The 17,303-nt window shown below is 56.6% G+C and overlaps 2 protein-coding genes across 7 annotated transcripts in view; one reads left to right on the top strand and one right to left on the bottom strand.

Annotated features, from left to right (window-relative positions):
* Window positions 1-507: 507 nt before the first annotated feature.
* On the bottom strand, window positions 508-9,859 carry STOML1 (stomatin like 1). 3 transcript variants are annotated; one of them, XM_075535608.1, is made up of 7 exons: window positions 9,602-9,859; window positions 7,855-7,961; window positions 6,334-6,483; window positions 5,844-6,047; window positions 3,810-4,005; window positions 2,983-3,195; window positions 508-2,242 (listed from the first exon to the last, which is right to left on the bottom strand). In XM_075535608.1, the coding sequence occupies exons 1-7, from the start codon at window positions 9,732-9,734 to the stop codon at window positions 2,049-2,051; spliced, it is 1,197 nt and encodes a 398-aa protein (XP_075391723.1). In that variant the 5' UTR covers window positions 9,735-9,859; the 3' UTR covers window positions 508-2,048. The 3 variants fall into 3 exon arrangements, with proteins under 3 accessions (XP_075391723.1, XP_075391724.1, XP_075391725.1); XM_075535609.1 differs by having other exon boundaries at window positions 2,983-3,192; XM_075535610.1 differs by lacking the exons at window positions 7,855-7,961; window positions 9,602-9,859 and adding an exon at window positions 6,593-7,198.
* A 2,982-nt stretch (window positions 9,860-12,841) lies between these two features.
* Window positions 12,842-17,303, top strand: part of PML (PML nuclear body scaffold) — a 43,868-nt gene continuing 39,406 nt past the window's right edge. For 3 of the 4 annotated variants that reach the window (XM_075535913.1, XM_075535916.1, XM_075535915.1), the window contains exons 1-2: window positions 12,842-13,082; window positions 14,226-14,674. In XM_075535913.1, the coding sequence (XP_075392028.1) occupies window positions 13,017-13,082; window positions 14,226-14,674 (515 nt within the window). In that variant the 5' untranslated portion in view covers window positions 12,842-13,016. The remainder of the gene's footprint in view (window positions 13,083-14,225; window positions 14,675-17,303) is intronic. The other variant, XM_075535914.1, reaches the window with a different exon arrangement.

Genomic DNA, 17,303 nt, shown 5'->3' with positions numbered 1-17,303 from the left:
TTAAAACACCACCAGAACAGGCGTGTCACCTCTGAACACATGGGCACAGCAGCATTGTTTTTGAGCATGGTTCACCAGGGCATCCTGAGAGGAAAATATAGAGAGGGTGTCAAGTCCCACTCAGGGCCTTTGGCATGCAACAACACTTGTTGGCATGCAATAACAGCGACTGTTTTTACTCCAAATTGCTCTGTTCCTGGAGCTCCAAGTGCCCGGGTGTCTCTTTCTTTGGCACCCAGGCTGGGGTTTTCCCTCTAACCACCACCCTTTGCCCTTCTCTTCCCTCAAGGCCCCGTCTAGCTGTTCCGCAGGCAGTGACGCCTCCTCCAGGAAGTCTCCCAGGAGCGACACATTGCCTCCCTTTCCTTCCATAGCAGCCCAGGCTTAGTCCTCCAGAGCACAGAGATTCCCCTCCTTGCCAGGATAGCCGCCCCGGAAATTCCCCCACCATGTTACCAGTGCTCAGGCAGGCTGCCTTCTTCTACCCACACAGATGTCCACACAAGCTTAGGATTCCCCTAAATATTAAATAATATTTAATAATATTAAATAATATTGCCCACACCCAAAGAGAAAACCAGGGCTTCCAATTTCCCCTACACCTTGATCTCGCTGTCTCCCTCACCCCCTTGGCGCCCCAGGGCAGGGGCCCTCCGGGCGTGGCACTCTTCACAGTGAGTGGGGTGGTGGTGGTGAAGGTGGTAGTGATGGAGGCCTGGTCCCTTGAGGAAGACAGGCACAAACACTTCGTGTTTTCAACTCCCTTAGCAGCAAGTACTCCGTGAGCCTGAGCACTGCCCCGCCCTGCTGGGCCTTAAGGGGCCAAGAAGTGTGGCTAGAGTGGAGAGGGCAACTGCAGAGGCTCCAGGTTGGGGGTGCGACTGCAGCGGAACCCCACAATGCCACACCCTGCGGTCTGTGCTGGGCCTCGGGGGAGGGCCTCGCACTGTGGATGGGCCCCTGGAGCAGGGTGAATGCCGTGCCAAGTGCTCGCAGGTGCAGAGGGGCAAGCAGACCCGAGAGGAGGCGAGCAGCCCAAGGGCTGGACCTGGTGCCAGGGCCACGCTGAGCTTGTCCCTCAAAGGGACACTCATTTGGCTCCGGTTTTGGTGTTTCTTTCCTTCAACTCTGTCCAGGAAGTGGGCTGGGGAAGTCAGGAGCCCAGCTCTGGGGCCGGGCTCCAGGGACCGGGCCTTGCAGGCCAGGGCCCATAGACATGAAGAAACAGCAAGGGCCCAAGTCCACCTTTGGGGCTCCAGCTCTGACTGCCCAGACCTCTCTGGCCCAGGAAACCTGGCCCTCCCTTATAGAGAGAGATAAGAGTGAGCCTGTCTGCCCCCCTGTCTGGGGAGAGGGGTGGCAGGGTGTGGACAGTGGAGAAGATGTGATGATCCCCCAGCCCCACTCGACCCCCACCCCCAGCCCCGCAGCTCCTCTCTTACAGATTGTAAGCACGTTTATTTGAGAGGCCTGTGTCCTCGGGAGCGGCACAGGCTGGCGGGCTCCCTTCATGCTGCCCAGCCCAGCCCGCCATGCATGCAAGTCTCGGCCAGTTCAGTCGCCTGCAGGAGCAGGGCCAGCAGAGCAGACCTGGCTCTGCGCCGCCCCCACCCCACCCCGCCCCACCCCTCCTGGGCCTGGCCTGCACACAGGCAGACAGGCCCTCTCTGTGCCCCTCCTCGGTCTCCCTCAGGAAGCAGAGCAGGAGCCTTGCCTGCTGGCCCCTCCCAGCGGGGTGAAAAACTACTGCCAGGCCCGGGCCAGCGGGCAGGCTCAGTGGTGCTGCCTCTCCAGCCAGCGCACCAGCGGGGCAGGGCAGGGCTAGCACTCCCAGCACCCTCACTGTGTGCCCAACTCGGGGGTGGGCACACCTCATCGGGGAACCACTGCTACGGTCCAGAAGAGTGGGGCCGACACTGACTCCCTCCGCCAGCCAAGGGCTCCTGGCTGCACCGGAAATGCCTGCGGGGCCCCAAATCTCCGAGGGGCTGCCACTTCCTCCAGAAGGCCCTCCTGGCTTGGTGCCCAGCTCAGGCCAGCCAAGGCTGCTACTTCATGGCCCTGAGGACAGCCTCCAGCTTCATGACCACGGCCAGGTCACCCTTCACCTTCAGCCGCCCGCTCATGTACGCCCCCAGAGGCCGCAGCTCCCTGCACAGCAGGGCCCGCAGGTCGGCCTCGGCCAGCTCCACCACCACGTCGGGGGTGTCATCAGGCACCCCGTGTCCTACCTTCCCTTGACCTGTGGGGAAGAGAAAACAGGGTTGGCAGGGGTGATTACAGGTATGGGGGCCCTAGGGGCTGCTGAAGCTCCTGGTTGACCTATTCTCTCTAGTGAATCGTTCCCCAGAGAGCACCAGCCCTCCACCTGCTTCACAAATGCTGTCCTTTTGCGGTGGAGCCCTGGTGCATGGTGGCTATGTCATGGGCTGGTAACCACAAGGTCAGCAGTTCGAAACCACCAGCTACTCTGAGGGGTAAGGACCAGGTTCTCTACTCCCATAAGGAGTTAGTCTTGGAAACCCACAGGGGCAGTTCTACCCTGTCCTATAGAGCCATCGAGATGGCAGTGGGTATTGAGAGAAGGGGAGGACAGTGGTCCTAGTGCCCCAAGCTCAAGTCCTGCTGCTGGGTGGCTGCCTCACACCCCAGTTTCCTGATCTGTGCGATGGGCATGATAACAACGTCTACATCAATTTCAACATCACAGGATGAGCAGGAGGTGAGGCAATGCCCAAGAGAGTGCGTCCACAAGATGCATGGTGGGTGCAGGGGGCCCAGCCATCAGAGCCTTCCTGCTGGGGGGGGGCGAGGGGGGATGGACCGACTCTGGCTAATCAATGTCTGAAAATGGTGTTTGAGCTCCAGGTGGCTGAGAGAGGCCCACTGGGGTGGTGTGTGTGTGTGGTGGGGGGTGTAGAGGGCTACAAAGAACTTGGGAGGCAGGAGGCAGGGGGCGCGGTGAGAGGGTGGTGGTGGCACCTGAAGTGAGGTCCAGGAAGTAAGTGCTCTGGCTGCCGCTGGGCAGGCCCACGTTGAACTGGTAGCAGGCGCCGACCTGGCTGACCAGGGCGTCGGACAGGAAGGGCTGCAGGGCGGTCAGCAGTCCCTCCGCCACCGGCGGCTTCGGGCTGGGCCCAGCACTGCAGTGGGAGGCAGGCGGCTCCACTTCGCTGACCATCTCCAGGGTGTCTGCTGGGGGAGGAGGAGGGGCCAGCATGCTGCCAAGGTCAGGCTTCAGTACCTTTGTGCGGCCGGTCCCCTTCTGCCCCCACAGGCCTCTGCTCCACTTCCTCCTCAGCTGAGTAGCCTTCCCACGGGGCCAGTCCTCAGCCCTGCATCTTTTCAAGCTACTTCGGTTTGAAGTATAAAACGCTCCTTCCATCTACATTCTGCGCCGTGTTGGCCCTCCCTTGGGGTCTTCCAAAGGTCCCGACACACTCCCAGATGCTGGGATGCCTCTCACTGCCTTAGCCCTGACCAGGTCTAGCATAGGGGCTGCCTGAACAGCTGTGCGGGGTATGCACTGCACAAGGGTGCCTGGTTCTGGGAGCAAGAGGCCAAGTGCAGCCCACACTGTGCTGGGCTTGCCAGGCTGCGTGCTCTGGGGTGGGGCCCACGAGCTCAGAGAGAAGATCTCTTGTTCTTTCTCCATCAACGGCTATACCATCTGGGCTGGCGCTGCCCAGGCTAGCACCAGCCTCCCCTATGGTGGACCCTCTCCCCATGAAATGTCTCCCTTTCCTCTCTCAGTCTAGGTGGGTGGCTCGAGGCCTCCTCTCAGCTCCCCTCCTCCCAGAGTCCCTCACCTGGCCCTGGGGGCAGGGCGCCTCCTGCCACCGAGGACACGCCTCCTCCCAAGAAGTGCAGAGCCAGCTGTTGGAGGGTGCTGTCCAGACTGGAGCCGGCCGGGCCATCCTGGGGTGGCTGGAGCACGGCCTCCACGGCCAGTTCCACGCGGTCCACCTCCAGCCCCCAGGCCCTGGTCACATCGTTGATCTCCAACTGGAGGGGAGCGTGGGGAGAAACAGAGGCAGGCTGGTACACTGCACAGGGACACAGGGCAGGGGCCCAGGCACCATGTCTGTCTGGGTACACAGGCAGACGGCAAGCCCACCCCCAGCTATGCTCAATGCCTAGGCAGAGAGGGGCCTGGCCAGACTGGAGGGTCGGGGATGGGAGGAACGGCCTGGAAAAAGAGGAATTCTTAGTGGAAGGCGCATTCTGGGAAGGAGGGTCCTTCCAGGCAATGGGAACAGTATATGGAAAAGTCAACACAGGAGGACATGGCATGGTCCAGGAACTGCGTGGACCAGAGCCCAGTCAGCTAGACCCTTGGGGGCTACACTGGGTGAGAGGGGGGCTGGAGAGAACAGAGGGTAAGGGGTGGGGGTCTGCCCTAGCTTGGATTGGCCCTCTGTGGACAAGGAGCCTCAGAGAGGAGTTTAAGCCAGGAGGTGGGCAAGGCAGACCCACTTTCTGTAAAGATCCTTCCAACTTGCTGTGTGGACAGAGGGTTGGAAGGGGCTGAGGATGGAGGCAGGGGAGCCTCCAGTTAAGACACAGCTTCAAATGGCAGGCGCAAAATAGTGAGGATGTGTTGAGGAGCCCTGCTGGCATAGTGGGTATGTGTTAGGCTGCTAGCCACAGGGTCAGCAGTTCAAAACCACCAGATGCTCTGAGAGAGAAAGACGGGAATTTCTATTCCTGTAAGAAGTGACAGTCACAGGGCACCCACAGGGGCAGTTCCACCCTGTCATGCAGGCTTGCTCTGTGGCAGGAAGGGTTTCTGAGTGCAGGACAGAGAGGGTCTGTGAGGCTGAGACACACTGAGGAAGGGACAAACCCCCACCAGCCACTTGAAGCCACTGTACAGCATGACAGAGCATGCCAGCTGCCTGGAGGAGGGAAGAGGGTTGGGTATCATGCCTGGAGGGGTTCCTGTGTGGTTCCTGGGCCTGAGCATCCCTAGAGAGAACCCAGGGAGACAGCCACTTGAGGGCAAGGCAGGGCAAGGCGAGTAGTTTCTGGGAGGCTTGGCTTCCTTCCTCCAAAATAGAGCAGTCGCCCCCATGCCCTCTGGAGTGAAGCCCAGGCACCTGGGCACTGGTGGATAGAGCTCTTGTTCCTATAGTGGGGCCCATTTTCTGGGGAATTCTACCAGGCTGGTGGCTTGCCAATGAACTTCCTGAGGGGCTGCGACCCACAGGACCAGGACTTGCTGTGGCCTCCCCTCCTCGAACCCTAAGGCCCGTGGAGACAGCAGGGGGCCAAAGGGAATTGGGGGAGTCTTTGTCTACTCTAGCTAGGCAGACCCGGACGATGCCCACCCAGGGGACATGCCGTGGGTGAGCAGCCAGCTCCAGCCCTCAGGCTGCAGGAGGGAGTGGCAGTGTGGGTGACTTCCTGTACACATGGGGGCGAGGCGGGGAGTGTACTCACTTACACCCTGGCCTCTCCTCTCGGTTTGAGAAAAGCAAACCCACAAGCAGCAGAAGCAGCAGGCGGCTGCCCGTTGGCTGCCCTGTGGAAAGGGCCTTCCTCTCCGTACTTCCCCCGGGGCTGGTTTCTGACCACCTGCCTGCCCTGTGAGGCAGGTACAGCAGGAGCCCCGAGGACAGGATGAGGACAGGTCTGGCCAGGCAGTGATGTGTCACACCTCAGCAGAGAGAGGCGGGCAGTGGGAACTTCCACACAGGCCATTCCTCCTCTCAGGAGCGCCTGGACCCACCTCCCATTGCCCAATGCACGGTCCTCCCAACGGCTCACCAGCTCTTCCCAGGTCCCTACACTCACAGGCAGAGGGGAAAATGTGGCCTGGGGCCCCGGCACTGGCTGCCTACCAGAAGCTGGTCGCTGATCTTGAGCTTCTCCTGCTGGATCTCCCTAAGTGGCCTCTTCAGCAGGGCCTTGGTCATGGCATTCTGGGCTGTCATGCGCGTGGCTGTGTTCAGGTCCTTCACGGCCATCACTGACAGCACCGGGTCCCAGATTCGGAACTGGACGTCGGCCCCCACGGATAGCACAGCCCCATCCTTAGAGGCCAGCTGTTGGAGGCAGTCAAGGCGGGTGTGGGGGGGAGGCAATGATCAAGGGGCTGGGGCTGCAGGGAGGTCGGGTCCCTGGCACCACACTTACTGACCCACCCACCAGGCAGCTGGTTCCTCAAAGGACAGATGGTGTCGCCAAGTGCATGGGGTGAGGTGTGTAGGGCACAAGTGCCCAGCCAGGCTCAATGTTCTGGTCTCTTCTTCCTCCCCTTCCCTGCTGGTCTCCCATCAGCCCGGGCACGCCCTCACACCCTCTGCCCTGGGGAGCTGAGAAGCCCCTTACCTTGCAGGGGGGCACGTTGAAGGCTCGAGTCCTCAGATCCACCCTCTGGAAGGAGTCAATGAAGGGCAGGAGCAGGACCATGCCAGGCCCCTGGGGGGTGCGGATACGGCCCAGCCGGAAAACCACCATCCGCTCATAGGTGGGCACAATCTGTCCACAGGAAAGGGTGGACAGTGGTCAGCTTGGGTCCGGCCAGGGCCTCCTACCCTGATTCCGCCCTCGCCTGCTCCCTTCGCCTTGGTCAGTCAGGCAGCTTTACCTGTTACCAGTCAAGTCAAAAGCAAAGCTCCGACAGGCTAAGTGACTTGCTCAAAACAAAACACAACAACAGCTCATGCGTCCATTAAGCCAAATGGGTGAGACTTGAACTGAGTTCTCAAAGACTCCCAGGGCCTGGCTCTCACCATCACACCACCTACTGACTTGTTTCTCAGAAGGCACTGCTCCCTGGTGCTCAGAAACTGGACATGCCCAGACTAGGGAGTGGCGGGCGGGGGGAGGGGAGGCCTAGTTTAGGGGGAAGAGCCTGGATTGCCCAACAGCACTGTGGAGCAAGAGCCCTGGCCAGCTTCTAGCTTTCAAAGCCTTCCCCAAAAAGCAGTTCCATCCAAACTTGGAAATGGGTCACAGAGCATTTGTTTCCGTGTCGGTTTCAGGACCGGGATGGAGAGCCACCGAAGGACTCCTGGACAGACCCGCACAGACCACAGCACACCCCGAAGCTTTATTGAAAAGTTGACGGCTGCCGGAGGCGACCCCGAGGGCAAGACCAGGCTTCCAGCTTCCCTGTGGCTTTTCCGGCTGCGCTTCCACCTGCTGCTGTTAGTTACTGTGACGTGCGCTCTGACTCCAGCACCTGATGGTGCCCAGAACATCACGGTCACTGCTGTCACGATCACTGGCTTGTCTGGGCCCAGTATTAACCCCGGCAGGGTATATCCTTCTCCCTGTTAAAAAGCAGGCCGTCATGCCTCTTGCTCATGACTTGTTGGGCCAAGATGGTACCCTGACTAACAGAGCCTGACCCACAGGGTAGAGCAAGGAGGCCTGGTGGTGCAGGGTTACGCACGGGGCTGCTAACCGCAAGGTCAGCAGTGCGAAACCAGCAGCAGCTCGGAGGGAGAAAGGTGAGGCTTTCCACTCCCGCCAAGAGTTAGTCTTGGAGATGCACAGGGACGGTCCTCCCCTGTCCCACAGGGCCACTGTGAGTCGGCAGTCACTGGATGGCAGGGAGGTGGATTTGAGAATGGCAGACCAACTGGTACAGGTTCCTGTGCATCTTCAAGTAAATGTTGAGCTTCCGGGACCTGAGAGCTGAGGCACTTCCTCTACCATGTACTGGATGACTCTAGACAAGTCTGAGCCTCGGCTTCCTCATCCGGAAGACATTTGTGTGAAAGCCTTGCCCAGCCATCTCCCAGAGGGAGGATGGCGTCTTGTTGAGGGGAAGAGGACAGGGGAGCCACCCATCCCTAGGTAAGCTCTCGGGAGGCCCAACCACCTTCGCCCAGCCAGCATTACCTTCAGGGCAAACCATCCAGACACAGGGAAGGTGAGCAGGAACAGCAAGAAGCCCAGGATGCTGATGAGACCGTGGCAGAGCCAGGAGGCCCAACTCTGGGGCACATCTGGGGCAGAGAGAAGAGGCAGTCAAGACAGGCATGCCAGCTGGATCTGGCAGGGTGGTAGAAAGATGACAAAGGGTCTTTTTTTTTTTTGCCCACCTCCCCTTCAAAGGCCCCTTCTTTCTCTCAGCATGGGCACCATTGCCTAATACCCCGTTATCCTTGGGGACTGTCTGTCTCGCACACATCAAAACCAGCCTGTCCCGAGTCCCACTCCCACGAGGTCCTATGTTCTGCTAGGCACCAGCCATAGACCCCAAGTGTCCGATCCATGTGCCTCTCTCCTCGTCCCACTGAGCAGGGGTCAGTCCCCTCGTCAGGATTATGTAGCCTACTCATTTGTGGGTGGGAAAAGGTAAGAGTCACAGCCTCAGAAACCCACAAGGGCAGTTCTACCTTGTCCTTTAGGGCCGCCACAGTTGAAATCGACTCCATGGCAGTGATTTTGGGGGTCAAGTCACACCTGGCACAGAGCTGGGTTGATCTGAATGTAGCTACACACTCCTCCTCTACCACCAGCTCCAGCAGCCCTTGTGAAGATAATGTCTTAAGAGGGCTAAAATATTAATACCAGGCAAACAAACGCACTGCCATCGAGTCAATGCCAACTTATAACGACCCTATAGCACAAAGGAGAACTGAAGCCCCCTTGTGGGTTCCCAAGACCGTACCTCTTTCTGGGAGTAGAAAGCCCCATCTTTCTCCCACAGAGCAGCCGGTGGTTTCAAACAGCTGACCCTGAGGTTTAGCGGTCCATTGTGTAACCACTACCAGGAGAGAGGTGAACAGATGCCAAGGTGTTCTTTCTAGTTCATTCGCCCACACCCCACCTCACGGTCTTGCTGCAAGCCACCGGGCAGCCCCATGTACAACAGAAGGAAGCCCTGTTCTGTCCTGGCTGGAAAGCTGTCCAGCGCCCAGCAACACGCTGGGTGGTGCTGTGCATGAGGTGCACTGGGCAGGAACACAACTAGGTCCCCTGCACCACGGGAGGCAGGCATTTGACCACCACTGCCGCCAGGACCACTAAAGGCATGCTGCCCCTCAGCTGGAGATGCGGGACCAGGGAGATTGGGCTCATCAGAGCCAGAGGTCCTGGCCCTTGGAGAACCAGGCGCCCAGGAAGAGGTGGAGTTGTGAGAGGCCCAGAGGGTGGGATGAGGTTATTCTCTGCTCCTCCTCCCAGTCCTGAGCCAGAAACGGAAAGGTGCTTCGCCCTCATCCTTCTGGGGACCCCGTGCTCTCTGGGCACCCCCAATCTCCATTCCCTGCCTGGTTCTGGCCCTCTGAGAAGGGCAGCTGCCTGGACAGGGGGGCCAGGGCGGGGCTGTCATGTGGAAGAGTTGGGTGGGCACAGACACAACACACTGCCCAGGGTGTGCCTTTTGGTCCGTGCATCTTCACCTTCCGCGGGAAGACACTGCCATTCTCCGCAGCCCAGGGTCCTTAAGGTGTTGGTGGCTCCTGGGGCTGTCTCACGGCTTCCTCTGGAAGCCCCGGCTCAGGGTTCCTTCTCTTAGGGGGCGAGGGCGTCAGCTGATCATGCCAGGGCAGAGGACTTTGGTGGGTGGGGGGAACTAGGGGCGCCGACGGGTCCCCCCGCCTGGTCTCTCCCGGACCCGCTATGCTGGGAGGCCACTCACCGGCCCCCGGCCCCACGCCGCCCCGTTCCGGGGACAAGCAGCCCTTCTGCGAGCCCAGGAAGCCGAAGCTCGACTGCTGGAAGCGGTCAAAGTCCCCCAAGGGCAGCGCCCGGTACCCGGACCTGCCGAGCATGGCGCTGGGCAGCGGGCACTGTCTAGGACCCGTGCGGCGAAGGGCGTGCCCCGCAGGCCTAGCAGGCCCGGCCCCGCCCCGCCCGGGCCGCAGGTTTGGGTTCAGGCGGCCGCTTCCGGCTTCACCTGCGCCACCACCGACGCTAAGCGGCGGCTTGGGCGCAGGAGGAGGCAGGCCGGGCCCGCTCGGGCTGCCGCGTTGCGCCCCCTGCCCTCGGAGGACCGCACTGCCACCACGGCGAGCAAGGAGGGCTGTGGACTCTCAGGAGGGGCGACAGGGCCCCTCTTCCTTCCCGCCCCCACCCGGCCTTAGGACAGGGTTTAGGAGGGGAAGGTGGGCTTTGAAAAGTGATTTTGATTTTTTTTTTTTAAGATTCCAATCGCCTCTAGAATCAAGGACACGTTTCCAGCCTTCTTAGCCTCCCTTCTCCAAACTTGCCCTCTGGCATGAGAATCACACCAAACGGGAGCTGAGGACCCCGACTCCTGCCCCACGGGACTGCTTCTCACCGTTTACTTTTCCGGGTGTTTTGGGCGCAGATCAAGAGTGCTTTCTGTTGACACCCACACCCAGCAAATCCACTGCCATCCTGTTGATTCCAGCTCCTAGTGTCCCCCGGAAGGATTCCCAAGGCTGTCCATCTTTAATCGGATAACCCAACGCAACCCACTGCCCTCGAGTGGATGCTGACTCACAGAGACCCTGTCGGACCCGGTAGAACTGCCCCAGTAGGTTTCCAAGATTGTCACTCCTTAATAAATAAAGTCTTTATGGGAGTAAAACAAAACAACAAAAAATAGCTGTCATCAAGTCCAGGCTCACTCACAGTGACCCCTGGGTGGACACAGACTATGCAACTGGTTATGGGAGTAGAAAGCCCAGTCTTTCTGCCTTCCATGTGCCACCTGGACTCCACTGCCCCTCTCCTCTTCCCTCTTCACTACTGGTGGGCTTGTAGCTGACTTTGTGGCTAGTGTGTTCAAACTGCCAAGCTTCAGGTAACCTGCAGTGCTCAGAGAGGGACCTTGGGACATGAGCAGAGGCTCGGTGCTTACTTGAATGAAGTTTAGGGAGAGAGGGCCTGAACTCTGGCACCAGAAATGTGGCATTTCCTGGGTGGACTAGGGGAGTACGGCAGAAGGAGGAGGGGATGGCAAAGAGCTTCCCAGAGGGCAAGTCGACCAGAGCATCATAGACATGAGAGCCTGGGTCCTGCATACCCCAGAAGCCTGGGCCCTTGATCCAGATACCCAGAGGTACCTTGACTCTCTCCACGGCTTGAGAGATCCCAAATGTAATATAGGTGGTAGGTTTGCTCTGATAAGCCTTAGCTCTCAACTGGGGTGTTAGGATAGGCTGGGGGGTAGGTAGCCTTCCAAAGGGAGCAAAGACATGAATCGTATTTTTCTTGTCTCCACCACATACACGTCTTGCCTTAGCTGCTCAGCCCACTTCCAGAGCCCTTCCGCAGACACTGTCCCCTCTCATGAATTTTTCCTCATTTCTGACTGTAGACACTCTGGGAATGCTGACCAGGCTGGAGGGCCAGGAGCACTCTCGAGGACTCTCCAAATTTCTGGGCACGCTGGACTTCTCTCTCAATGACTCTCTACATGGACACAGACCAGCTTAGCAAGTGGAAGGTTATCATCTTTCCTCGCCTGTTCTGAGTTGGAACCAAGGCTGGACATCGGTGCTCCCGGGTCAGCACAGTGATGGGGATGGCTGTCAGTTCCTGGGCTGGATCTGGGCTTCTTCAGAAGAGCGTCTCTGTACCCTGTGAGAGGGCCGATCAAGAAGTCTACTGGAGATTTTAAACAGGGAGCGAGTGTTTTCCCTGAGTTTTGCCCCTTACAGTTGTGATCAACTTCTAAACCATATGAACTGGTAGGGGATTTCCCAAAAGGGAAAGTTAAAACGATTGGCTGTCCTGGACTTACTTGGCCAGAGGTAGGCTAGCTTAAAGCAGGATTCTTGCTTGGATTGGTTATTGAAGTAGCGTGTCTGCATTCTGTATGCTAGTTACCGTCCTCCTAATTACCCAGACTTTCCTCAGACTGTCTTTATCAGGAGCTTTTGTTTTCTGGGGAGGGTTTAAGTGTAAGGTACAACCAAACACCTCGTGGATTTGATTTCTTGGTTCGTAGGTTTAAGATCTTAGGTGCATGGGTATGTCCAGTCAATTGGCCTAATATTATTATTTTTTAATTTCTATTCTATCTCATGACTTTTTTAGTAGAGCCTGGGGTCTTGCAAGCTTGCTAGCGGCTGTCCAGAGTACCACAGCTGATCTCTAGTCTCCTGGAACAGATGAGGCAGGGGGAGGCCTGAATACTAGAGGAGGACCTGGATCACAGCTTGGCCTTCTCTCCCCGGAGACCAGAAGAACTGGATGGTGCCTGGCTACCCGCAATGACCATTTGGTCAGGGCTGGGTGTTGATCAAAATGGGAAAATAAGTGCAACAGAATTTCAAGGGTTTATGACATTTCCCTTACTGGACCCATTGAGACTGGAGGAACCCCAACACGATGACCCTGAGAACCCCTTTAAACCTGGGAGCGAAAAGTATCCACCTGAAGTCCTCTTTACACCCTGCCGTCTAGATCGATTTGTAATGAATGCTTACCGAAGTCCTGCGCTCCTACATGAGCCTGCTTAAAGATGTGTGTGCAGTGTGCAGTGAATTGAGGTCTATTGGAGGTGAGAGAATTGGGCAGAGAAAAGGAGTATGTTCACACCTCGTGACCCAAGTAACCAATCACTGAATTCTACATGTAGAACTAGCGATCAGACAGGTGTATGTTTTGCTGTGCATATTTTCACCCAAAATAAAATCAATATGACAACGACAACAAGTTGGGGGCCGTGGGAAGAGACTACGGCATTTTCTGTTACAGCCCCCATTGGGAAAGCCTCCCAGGCGGGTGGAGATGGCTTCTGCCTGAGTCAGCTCGGTCTCTGTCTCTTTTCCCCTCCCCGGGGAAACCGCGCGGCTCCCTCTCCTCGACTCCCTCCTCCTTCCTACCCCAGGGCGACTCTTCCAGCCCCTCTCCCGCCCCTAGGACCTCCCCCAACCCCTATCTCACTTCCTCTGGGGAGGCGGGCCCTGAGCGGACACCTCATTTTTAGACAGCTTTAGGAACTGGCGCAAGCCTTACGTTCAGTTTCTCTTCCCGCCCGCCCCGACCAGAGCCCAGAAACGAAACTGTGCCGGGGCCAGTCGCAGGAGCCAGCGCCCGCCCGCTGGTCCGCACCCCTGCTGGACCCCGCGTTGCCCGCCATGATCGTCTTCCCGCCCCCAGACTCCCCGTCCGAACGCCACCGGTCCAACCCCAGCCCCATGGAGGTATGATTAGGTTTGGGGACTGTGGGGTGGGGGGTAGGAACGGGGAGGAGGGGGGCACGGTGAGGAGCTTGGGCAGGTACCTTGAAAAGTGGCATAGACCAGTAAGACCAGACCCAGGGCCCTCGGCTTCTTGGCTGGGGTTTGGCACAGAGCAGTGGGGGCTCGGGGAAAAGAGACCCCCGGAGTCACCGCTCTGAACTTCTGTTTAACCACGGACCAGCTAGGACCGTACTAAGGGTCATGAGGGCTCCCAGGACCCCAGATTGAGAGGGGTAGAGACCAGTTCTTTGGAACCAAGACTGTGCCCCAGGTGTGGGAAACCCCAAATCCAAGGCCAGCCACTGTGGACCAGATAGAAGGATCTTGGCCAAGGAAGCCTTTGGGATGCTGCGCCACCAACGGAAGGGGCGGTAGGTAGGTCCTCCTCCAGAAAGCTTGGCCCGGACAACACCCCACTCCCCAAGGACTGGGATGAAGTCCCCTGCTCTGAGTTGTCTCAGGCTCTTTCGCTTCATCATTTGAGAAAACAAAACAAAAACTCACCTACTATCAAGTCAATGCCCACCCGTAGGGAGCATGTAGGTCAGGGCAGAACTGCCCCTGGGAGTTTCGAGACTGTAACTCTGTATGGAAGTAGGAAGCACTTCTGCCTCCCTTGGGGCAGCTAGTGGTTCCGAACTGCTGACCTTTCCGACTGCAGCCCAGCACTAACCACCACTCCACCAGGGCTCCTGCATCGTTCTAACTATGAGTACTATTCGGAAGGAGTCTATGGAGAGAGGGAGAGACTGCTAGGTTCCGTTAAGTACTTTATATGTTAAGTGGTTTGTCGTAGGGCGGGAACATGCCCTGTCATCCATGTGTCTCAGGACATCAACTAGGTGATTCCCCGGCTGTGGCACCATTGCAGGAAGGCCTGAGAGATTTGGAATTGGGGTGCAGATGAGGCAAGGCTTTTACATGTCCAATGACTAACCAGGCGGAATGAAACACGAGGGCCCAGGAACCCCAGGAGGAAGGAGCGCTCAGGCCACGGGGGGGGGGGGGGGGGGAGGGGGGGGAAAAGGCGGGGGGAGGAGCCGGGAAGGAAGGGGGGTTGGCGGGTGACTTCTCCAGACCTCATGCCCCTCCCTGACTCCCCAGCAATCCACGGAGGAGGAATTCCAATTCCTGCACTGCCAGCGCTGTAAGACTGAAGCCAAGTGCCCCAAGCTGCTGCCTTGCCTGCACACCCTGTGTTCCAAATGCCAGGAGGAGTCCGACGTGCAATGCCCCATCTGCCGGGCTCCCTGCCCCCACTTCCTGGATAACATCTTCTTCCAGAATCTGCAGCAGAACTTGTCGCTCTACCGGCAGATCCGGAGCCCCCATGCGGCTTGTACTCGCTGCAAAGAGCGCGCGGACTTCTGGTGTTTCGAGTGCCAGCAGCTCCTGTGCGCCAAGTGCTTTGAGGCGCACCAGTGGTTTGTCAAGCACGAGGCGCATCCCCTGGCCGATTTCGAGAGCCAACCAGTGCGCGAGTTCCTGGAGCGCATGCGCAAGTTCAACATCTTCTGCTCCAACCCCAGGCACAAGTCTCCAGAGTTGACTAGGTGAGACTGGGCAGGGGTAGGGATAGGGCAGTAGAGACTCAACAGCAGCAGCAGCAAACAGCTGTTGCTAATGAGTTTCCAGGGCCTCAACAGGGGCCCTAGGGCTATAGTGGTTAAGAGTTGAGTTGCTAACTGCAAGGTCAGCTGTTCAAAACCACTAGCCACTGCGAGGGAGAAAGATGAGGCTTTCTACTCCTATAAATAGTTACATTATGGGAAACCCACAGGGCGGTTCTACCCTGTCCCATAGGATGGCTGTGAGTCGCCATAAAGATTATTGGCTAGGAAAACCTGAGCCAGTTCGACTCTGCCCTATAGGGTGGCTGCCAGTCAAAACCAATTGGGCACCACACAGCAGCAATGAGACCTTGATCTGAAGTGTTGTCTGAGGAAACAAATATATTAACAAAATATGGAAAATTACAGACAGCATAATCTCCATTCTACCCCACCCATTATCTACCGTTGCTTTCAGTTGAAGGTTCAATGTTTCTTTCCAGGGTTTCCTCGTGAATGCATAAGCAGATAAGGGCATACATCCTTTTTTTTTTAAAAAAATCATTTTCTTGGGAGCTCATACAACTCTTATCACAATCTAGACATCCATCGATTGTGTCAAGCACATTTGTACATTTGTTGCCTTCATCATTATCAGAACATTTGCATTCTACTTGAGCCCTTGGTATCAGCTTATGTACCACCTCCCTCCCCACCCTCCACCTCACGAACCCTTGATGATTTATAAATTATTGTTATTATGTCATGGCTTACACTGTCTGACGTCTCCCTTCAAGGGGTATACACCTTATGAAATCATCTTCCTCCCACGTTTACCCCACAGGGAGCATGGCTATGTCAACTTAAAAATCCAAGGAATGCATTGCTTAGGGGCAATCCTAGGTGGTCCAGGGGGATAGTCTCAGAAACAACAGGGACAATTCGACTCTGTCCTGCAGTGTTGGGTCACTGTGAGTCTGCCTAGATGGGCTGGCAATGATTGTGTTTGGGTTTATGGTTGTCAGTTCTTTGGGATCCTCTTTCAAAGAGACCGGAGTCTGGTTATTGAGACCGCATAACTGCCCAACTGCCCTCAGAATGACATAGCTGTTAAACAGAGTGTAATTTGCTTCCTGTTTAAGACAAACCACCCAGCCAGGCTGCCTTGAGGACCAGAGAAAGCAATCCTGAGGGGAAATTTGGGTGGAAGACTAGTTAGGTTGCCTTTCTTTACTTGTTGATGAGGTTGACTAGCTTTTCATATGCTAATTGGCTATTTGAGGCACTTCTTTTGTGAACCGCCTCCTTGTGTCCCTTTCCTCATATATATGTATATATATAGGAATTAGTCTCTGTAATACATCAGAGCATACTCTCACTGCCAAGCAGTCAATGCTGACTCCTAGCGACCCCCTGTGGATTTCAGAGACTCACTGCTGATCGGAGTATAAAGCCCAGTCTTTCTCCCCAGGAGCTGTGGGTGGTTTTGAGCCGCCCACCATGAAGCTCGCAGCCCAAGGTGTAACCACTACGCCACACTGTCGTGCAAATCTTCGTATTTCCTTCATGTTGACCTTTGTTGTTTCACTTAATATAGGTTATCTTGTGTTTCAGATAAGTTTTCAGTTTTCTGTATCCATGAGTCTCTTGCGGTCTCTGACTGGGAAGTAGGCTCCGCTGTGTCCTTGGCTGGCCAGGAGTGAACAGGGTAGAATGGGTTCGAAGGCCTGCTTTGATGCTCCCTAGGAATGAATTTCCCCATGCCACTGTTAAAAATATCCCTATATTCTATTCTGGTTTGAGTTTCATGATCAAATCTTTCATTAGGCATTTGCTTTGTGCCTGGTATCCGGTAGGAAGCTCAACTTTTCTCTCCCAAAATAGAAAGCCAGTCTCAACACCATCTATCGGAAAATCCACTGGGGTTCATGGGCCTGATGTGTGATCCCCTCATCCCCCTTCCCCGCCTTTTACAATGCCTTCGTACTCATGGGTGTGTTTGTAAATCCATTCTGTGCCAAGTTTGACTTTGCCGTCATTCAAGCTCAAAAAACCCCACTGCCATTTATTGGGTTCATAGTGCCCCTGTGGGACACAGTAGAACTGCCCCTGTGAGGTCCACAGTGTGTGACTTTTTATGGAAATAGGAAGTCTCATCTTTCCTCCACTGAGAGGCTGGTGGTTTTGAACAAGGGTAGTCGCCCAACTCTTACATCTACCAGGCTTCTTGCATTGCCACCCAGTCAGCGTTAGCTCACGGTGACCTTACTGACTCTTGGTGTGTCGGAGGCCATGGTCCCAGCAGTTGTTAGGTCAGTGGGCCTCCCTGAGGGTTTGCTGCTCTTACAGAGGAGTTCCTGGGTGGGACAAACAGCTAAGCGCTTGGCATCTAACTGAAAAGTTGTGGGTTCAAGCCCACTCAGAGGTACCTAGTAAGAAAGACTTGGCTTTCTGCTTCTGAAAAGTCATAGCCGTGACAGCCTTTTGGGCGGGCAGTTTTACTCTGAAACACATGGTATCCCCAACTCCACCACAGTTGGCTATTCCACACCCCCCCCCCCACGTCCCCTACATTACCATGTACGGTGTCCTTGTCTTTCCACTGGTCTTGCCTAATGATTTGTCCAAAGTA

Source organism: Tenrec ecaudatus, chromosome 17, assembly GCF_050624435.1.
Source record: "Tenrec ecaudatus isolate mTenEca1 chromosome 17, mTenEca1.hap1, whole genome shotgun sequence".
Taxonomy (NCBI): domain Eukaryota; kingdom Metazoa; phylum Chordata; class Mammalia; order Afrosoricida; family Tenrecidae; genus Tenrec; species Tenrec ecaudatus.
This window is presented reverse-complemented; position numbering and strand designations above follow the sequence as displayed.

Bases quoted from the DNA above. Each gene is read 5' to 3' on its own strand.
- STOML1 (XM_075535608.1), bottom strand. From the start codon at position 9,734: ATGCTCGGCAGGTCCGGGTACCGGGCGCTGCCCTTGGGGGACTTTGAC. The intron at 6,484-7,854 runs GTAATGCTGGCT...TCCTGTGGACAG, and splicing joins CTGGATGGTTTGCCCTGAAG to ATTGTGCCCACCTATGAGCG. The intron at 4,006-5,843 runs GTAGGCAGCCAG...GCTCCCCTCCAG, and splicing joins AGATCAGCGACCAGCTTCTG to TTGGAGATCAACGATGTGAC.